The 7,465-nt window shown below is 58.6% G+C and overlaps 1 protein-coding gene across 1 annotated transcript in view; it reads right to left on the bottom strand.

Annotated features, from left to right (window-relative positions):
* Nucleotides 1-277: 277 nt before the first annotated feature.
* Nucleotides 278-7,465, bottom strand: part of KIF17 (kinesin family member 17) — a 29,617-nt gene continuing 22,429 nt past the window's right edge. Inside the window, exons 12-16 of the mRNA XM_045583844.1 lie at nt 6,380-6,611; nt 4,911-5,169; nt 3,824-3,894; nt 2,463-2,580; nt 278-1,126 (exon numbers count right to left, since the gene is read on the bottom strand). Of these exons, the coding sequence (XP_045439800.1) occupies nt 948-1,126; nt 2,463-2,580; nt 3,824-3,894; nt 4,911-5,169; nt 6,380-6,611 (859 nt within the window). The 3' untranslated portion in view covers nt 278-947. The remainder of the gene's footprint in view (nt 1,127-2,462; nt 2,581-3,823; nt 3,895-4,910; nt 5,170-6,379; nt 6,612-7,465) is intronic.

Here is a 7,465-nt window from a genome sequence, read left to right as displayed (position 1 = left end):
AGCCCCTCCCCTGAGGCAGGCCTGGGCTATGAGGAACGAGGGTAGGGTGTGTGGCCTAGGTTGCAGGGATGGCCTGGGTTCGTTTCTGGCCATATCAGGGCACCCGGCTCCAGCACAGCCCCTGAGGGCAGACCCTGCCTGGGCCTCCGGGAGCCGCAGCCTTTCCTCCCACGGGCTCTGCTTTCCCGGACTGCAGGTCCTTTGAGAGTCGGACAGCTCAGATGCTTCCCGGGAAACAAGCGCTGGAGGGCACCCCTGCAGGCCTCCCGGGACTTTGGGGCCTGTTTGTCCTCACGGCTGCAGCTACTGAAGACCCTTTGCCCAGGAAGAGCTGCCAGGAGGGCGGGGCCCAGTGCCACTGCCAGAGAACCAGGGAAGGGGCTTGTGGGCGAAAGACAGTTTATTGGGGCAGCTTCGTGTGGAGCGCTCTCCTGGGGCCACAGAGCAGCGGGCAGCAGCGGGCAGCAGTGGGCAGCAGCGGGCATCGGGGGCAGGTGCTCAGGCCTCCCGCAGCCGTCCTGCGGGGCTTCCCCAGGAACTGGGCCAGCTGGACAGAGACACAGTTTTCCAGCACCAACGTGCTGAGCTCGGTCCGGGGAGGTGGCTGACCACAAGGCCCGGGCTGCTGGTGGAGGCCTGGAGGCAGAGCCCGTGGAGACTCCGAACAGCGGCGGGCACAGGCGGGGGGCACAGGCGGCGGCTCCGTGGCAGGCTAGTAGCTGGCAATACTGACGTGGCACTGGGAGCTGGAGGGGCCTTCCCCAGGAGGGTCCAGCTCTGAGGACTCCCGCCGGGCACACATGGGCTTTCTGGGGAACAGGGAAGGGAATTCGCCCTCCAGGGCGAGGCCCCCTCAAGCGCCCCATCACGGTGGGGGCGGGAGGGAGGAGGCCCGGCTGGGGCTGCCCGGGGGGCCTGGCAGTCACAGCCCCCAGCAGGCAGCGTGTTCACAGAGGCTCGCCGCCGAAGCTGCTTCTGCTCTTCCTGCGCCTGGCCTTGGCGAAGGGGATGTCCAGGGACTCGAGGCGGAAGGGCCGGGGCTGCGGCATCTCGGGGGCCTGGGCGGGCGGGATGGCAGAGTTGTTGCCGAGGGGGGAGATGAGGCCGGGCGGCGAGCTGTGATGTGCTGCGGAGGAGAGGCACGGGGGCGCCGGTGAGCCGGGGCGCAGGTGTGGACAGACAGCATGGGGTGTGGGTGCAGCCCCCGCCCGGCTAGAGCTGCTAGGACCCCAAGTTCTAAGACGCTGCTCTGGTGTGGGCCTCAGACCCAGCACTGTGTCTGCGTCCAAAGGGTCTGGGCTGGGCCACAGCCTGGGATCTCGAGCCAGACAAGCCTGGGTTCAAAGCGCAGCCCCCCACTTCCTGAGGGGCGGCCTCGCTTGGAAAAAAACCCTCGGTGGTCCTAGGCCAGTGGTCGGCAAACTCAATAGCCAGCAGAGCCAAATATCAACAGGACAACAATTGAAATTTCTTTGGAGAGCCAAATTTTTTAAACTTAAACTTCTAACGCCACTGCTTCAAAATAGTCTCGCCCAGGCCATGGTATTTTGTGGAAGAGCCACACTCAAGGGGCCAAAGAGCCGCATGTGGCTTGCGAGCCGCAGTTTGCCCACCACAGTCCTAGGTTAAGAATAGTTTTTTGTTTTTGTGTTTTTGTTTGTTTGTTTTGTGTGTGTGTGTGTGTGTGTGTGTGTGTGTGTGTTTCAGGAACAGCATTCCCTCATTCCCTTTTTTACAAAGTTAAGCTATCAAAAGCAGCTGGTCAGAGATTTAGGCTGGCCTGAGACATCCCTTGCAGCCACCCTGAGCTCAGTCAGAGATGCCGGTCTGAGCCTCTCTGGGCCTCAGTTTCCCCATCTGCCGCATGGGCACAGTGCCAGGTCCTCAGCTGCTGTCAGTTTATTTCCTGCCCAACCTTTCTTTCCTTATTCCTCAACTCCACCCACGTTGTCTCTTACATAACCTCAGTAAAGGACGGAGATGTGCTTTTCGTGGGTGTTTTACTGGAGGTCCTGTAGTCTTTAAAAGCAGAAGAATGAAGTGATTTTCAATTCTTGTTTCTGAAAGTGTTTGGCTCTTGTGACCCTGTCTGTCCCCTTAGCTCAGGGGAAAGCCAGTGTCCTGGCAGCTGAGAAAGCAGGTCACTGACCAGCGGCCTGGGGCCCCACGCCAGGCCCTGGCCAGTGTTGGGGGGCTCGTGCCTGCCAGGGGAGGAGGATGAGTCAAATAGCACGTCTCCCCCAGGAGGAAAGGGGAGACTGTGCATTGAGCACCTACTACGTGCCAGGCCCTGGGCTGGGCTGTTCCCCATTTCATTTTACCTAGTCCTGTGTCTCCCCCATTGAATGGCTGAGGACCAGGCCTGTCTGACCCCATCCACCCATCACGCCCTTCCCAGTGGGCAGAGGGCCGAGATGGCTCTTGGGAAGAGGCCGGAAGGCGGGAGGTGGGCGGGCACTCACTGAGCCTCTTCATGGGGTCTGTGCTGAGGATCTGGCTGGCCCGCTTTGGCCGGAAGTAGTTACTGGCGATATTTTCACTGTCGCTCCGACTGAGCATCAGCTTGTAGCGGTCTTCTTCCTGCTGAGATCCCAAACCCCCACGGGTTAAGACCCCTTATTTGTGCAGCTCTCACGAGGGCCCTCACCCAGAGCTCAGCAGCTCCGCAAGCCTGGTGGGATGGGGCTTCCCGCCCACTGCCTGGTATCCGCTACAGACCCGGCCTCCTGGGGTGGGATCCAGTGGAGCCCACACCCCCACCCCTTCCTTGGAAACGGGAAGTGCCTCATTCCCTCCTGCAGACCTCAACAGCGGGCACTGTGCCAGCCCCAGCAGGGCCAGGACAACGCCACACACCCAGGCCCATCATGGCACACCACAGAGAGGCAGCAAGTGCTCAGCTCAGGGACACGTTCATGATCATTAGAATCGGAGTCCCAATCTTCATAGTACCAAGAACTACTGTTTTTCACTCTCGTGGACTTCTCTTCTCCCTGAATCTCTTCCTTCAGGGACCTATCCCTCTCCCCCCGACATCGTCCTGGTGGGGTGATCATTCAGAGTGCCCTAATACCACCACTCCCACCCACCTACTCCTAGCTACACAGCTGGACATGTGACCCCCACTGGCCCAATCACAGAGCTCCATGTTCTGGACATAGTCATTGGCCCAAGAGCAGGCCCAGGCCCAGCAGAACAGATCAGAATCTGCACAAGCATTGGTGTGAGGACACTCTAAGAGACCGTCTCTCTGTTGGGTCACTAATTGCCAGCAGCCATTTTTCCTGCCTTTCTCGCTTGGAGAAAGCCTGCCTGAGTCCAAAGCTGGAATACGGAGGGAAGCCTGGCTGACTGAGCCCCTAGATCCAGCCATGCCTGAAACTGGTCCTCTTAGCATGCACAGCCATTCCCCCTTTTGCCTGTGATTGTTTGCTTTGGGCAGCTGCCACTGGAAGTAAAGCATTCTGACTGACATAATCCCTTCGTGGTCCCAGGGTAAGGATGTGTGTGTGTTTTTCAGGAACATCTTGCCCTTTTTCATACGGTTAAGCTATCAAAAGCAGCCAATCAGAGCTTTAGACCAGCCAGGGCCCGGGGAACCTAACTGTACGGCTGACAAACTGTGAGGTGACGCTTCTGATCTTCCCCGCAGCTGGGCCGACATGAACCACCCCCTCCCTGCTGGCGGTTATGACCATGCGTGCTTTGAGTGAGGGCCGGGGGGACTAAGGTCTAGGTGCCAGCAGGCACACAGGAAGGACCCAGCTCCCGTGGTAATGCACCTCGGGGCCAGCCCCCTAGGCCCCCCACCCTGGGGTCTTACCAGGCCTAGCTCGCCACTGTCCGCTGCGGAGGTTTTGCGGGCCGGTTTGCTCTGCAGCCCTGTTGAAACTGCTACGAGAAAACAAAAGCTGAAGTGCCTGCTGCACCTTCTCCCGCCTGGGGTGGGGGGGTGTTAGGCCTGGCTCAGGCTTGGGGCCAAGGGAGGACTTCCCGGTCCAAGCAAAGGGGGCCTCTGGGGAACACAACAGGGGGGCTCAGACCCCAAAGACACCACCCCCCCTGCTTCCAGGCAAGATGGCAGGCTGGTGGGGCGGGAGGAAGCCTGCAGCTGCCTGGAGTCTCAGCAGAGATGGTGTCAGTGGACGACACTCTGATGGGGGAGAGAGGAGGCAGGGCCTTGTGGGATGCCACAGCTACTGCTGTCTGCGTGGCAGAGCCAGCCACGTGGCTGCAGAAAGAGCCTGTCAGTCGGGCCAGACCCTGGTACTCGATAGAGGAGGCGGCGCCTTGAAGACCATCTGGCCCACCCTTTGCTGTGGAGATGAGAGCGCCAAGCCCAGGAGGCACTGGCCGTCTTAAGGTCACAGAGGTCAGTGCAAAGGCAGAGATGGAGCCAGGCCTGCAGGGGACAGCTTGTGGGCACCCCCGGCCCTGCCCCTCATGCCGTGACTGACAGACACGCATGCTCCCTGAGATCCCACTTCCTCCTGCACACCAGTGCCGTGGGCCTTGTCCTCCACAGATGGCTGTGGGGTGAAATGACAGGATCACGATGCTACTGCTGCAGGGCACCCCACATTTAAGATGTGCCTGGCGTGGCTCTGAGGGCTTTACGTGTATTAACACATGTTAAGCCACCCGCACCCTGAAGGTGCTGTTATTAACCCCCATTTCACAGAGGAGGACACTGAGTCCCCAGGAGGTCACACAGGGAGCGATGGAGCCAGCCCACTCCTGTCTGACTCAGCACACACCCTCCTCTCGGGCCCCCCATGGTTTGGAATCTCAGGGTCACGTGTCTGTTTCACCCACAGCCAGCAGGACGAGGCCCGGGGCTCCCGGTCGGGCTGCAGGGGAGCAGAGCGTGGAGGCGGGGAGGGGGGCCGAGGGCCAGCCAGGCTCCTGACCTACTGGGAGGCTGGTTTTTATGACCGCGGGCTCCGGGATCTTCCAGAGGCCGCTGTCCTCGTCCCAGCAGGACTCGCGCCTGACCCGCTCCAGGTTGCTGTAGTTGCAGTCCCTGCGGATGAGCGGCTGCACCAGCTCCAGCAGCTGCTGGAAGAACAGGAAGTCCCGCTCCTGCCGGCGGATGGTGGCCAAGTAGTCGATCTTCTCGAGCTCGAACTCCGACTGCAGGTCCTTGATCTCCACCTCTGCCGCCCGAAGCTGGAAACGATGCGTTTCGAGTGCTCGGTTCGCTCAGTGGCTTTCAGCGTATTTGGATGTGTGCGGCCATTATCCAGTCAGTGTGAGAGCGCTTCCTCACCCAGAGAGACCCCGTGCTCATCGGCCATTCCCCTCTTCTCCCAAGCCCAGCCCTGGGCAGCCGCCAGTCCACTTCCTGTCTATAAATGTGCTTATTCTGACATTTCGTCTGAATGAAATCATGGACTCTGTCATCTTTTGTGTCTGGCTTCTCTCACGAAACAGTGTTTTCAAGGCTCACCGTGTTGTGTCATGTATCAGTACTTCCTTTTATGCTAATACCCCGTTGGGTGACTATGCCACAGCCCTTACATGTATGCTTGCTTCGGGCTATGATGAATAATGCTGCTATGAACGTCAGTGTACAAGTTTTTGTGTGGACATATTTTCATCTCTCCCGAGTGTAACTGCTGTGTCGTTATGAAATAAACAGAAGAGAGCTACCACAAGAAACAGGAAATGTAAGTCAGTGCATTTCAGAAGACAGCCCCCCCCCATAGCACTAGGGCACAGAGCCAGACATTAAAACGCAACACAACACCCCGATGTGAATAAAAATCCCTTCGACGGGGAGGCACAGATAGGTTGAGTGTGGACCTATGAAGTGGAGGTCATGGTTCAATCCCTGGTCAAGGGCACATGCCTGGGTTGTGGGATGTGCAGGAGGCAGCCAGTCAATGACTCTCTCTCATTATTGATGCTTCTCTCTCTCTCTCACCCTCTCCCTTCCTCTCTGAAACCAATCAATATACTTTATTGATTTCTCACAGAGAGGAAGGGAAAGGGATAGATAGCCAGAAACATTGATGAGAGAGAATCATCGACCAGCTGCCTCCTGCACACCCCCCACCGGGGATGTGCCCACAACCAATGTACATGCCCTTGACCTGAATCGAACCTGGGACCTTTCAGTCTGCAGACCGACTCTCTATCCACTGAGCCAAACCGGTTTCGGATATAGATATAGATATAGATATAGATATAGATATAGATATAGATATAGATATAGATATATAAAAGTAAGCCCCAGGACAGCAGACACACCTGCCCCTGTGGCTGCTTCCACAGCACGGAGGGCACAGTGGGCACTAACGTGCTGTGAAAGGGTGAATGAGTGCCGCCTAGAGCCAGGGGGCAGAGGGGCAGGGCAGTGGCGCCTCCGGGGCCTCACCTTCCTCTGCATCTTCTCCAGCAGCTTGCTCTTGGCCCGCACCTCCTCCTGGATGGAGTCGTACACGTTGAGCAGCACCCACTCCCCGCTGTCCTCGTCCGATTTCTGCAGTGCAGCCACCAGCTGCTTCCGGCGCTCGTCCGCGTAGCGCTTCCGCCGCTTGTGCTTCTCCTTCAGGTCCTTGTTCTTGGCCTGCTCCCCGCCAACCACCTGCTGCTCCAGCAGCTGCAGCCTGCCGGGGGGAGGAGAGCACGCGTGACGGGACCCACGGTCACCGAGCACCCGTCGTCCAGCGGGACCCACGGGGCCCTCCCACCAGCTCCGCTCCCACAGGCCTCACTGAGGCTCCGAGAGGGAGGCCCAGGTTCAGTGTCAGAACCAGGGTTCCTACCGGACCTCACTCTACAGGGCAGTGGCTGTGCCCACAGGAAGGGTGAGGATCTCCCCTGGACCCCAAGCTCACTGCCCGCCGCCCGCCACCCAGAGCTGATGGGCAGCAGCAGCCTGGAGACGGAAAGAAAGCTGGCCTCTGGGAGATCCCCACAGCCAGCGGCCGCGGGCACATGGAGTGCAGCCAGACAGACAGACAGACAGACAGAGACCGGTCCGCTGCTCCTACTGACCCACAGACTCTAAGAAGCAATCCCAGCCCACTCCTGGATATAGAGCCCATCAGGCTGGAGGGCTGGCCAAATGGTGAAGGTGGCCAAAAGGTATAAATGACTCCTAGGGCCAAAACCGGTTTGGCTCAGTGGATAGAGCGTCGGTCTGCGGACTGAAAGGTCCCACATTCGATTTCAAGGGCATGTGTCTTGGTTGCAGGCACATCCCCAGTAGGGGTTGCGCAGGAGGCAGCTTCTAGCTCTCTGTCCCTCTCCCTTCCTCTCTGTGAAAAAATCAATAAAATATATATTTTTAAAAATAACTCCTGGCATGCCCCGTGCAGCACAGATACCAGAGGTAAAACCCTGTCCGCACATCTGACAGCTGTTCAGAGATAAATTGTACGAGTCCGCCTCACCAGGAAGACGTTGTGGTAACTGTGACGCCGGATGTTACCTAGACTCACGCTGACAAACTTCTCGC

The sequence above is a fragment of the Pipistrellus kuhlii genome, unplaced genomic scaffold, assembly GCF_014108245.1.
Source record: "Pipistrellus kuhlii isolate mPipKuh1 unplaced genomic scaffold, mPipKuh1.p scaffold_m20_p_2, whole genome shotgun sequence".
NCBI classification, from domain to species: domain Eukaryota; kingdom Metazoa; phylum Chordata; class Mammalia; order Chiroptera; family Vespertilionidae; genus Pipistrellus; species Pipistrellus kuhlii.
This window is presented reverse-complemented; position numbering and strand designations above follow the sequence as displayed.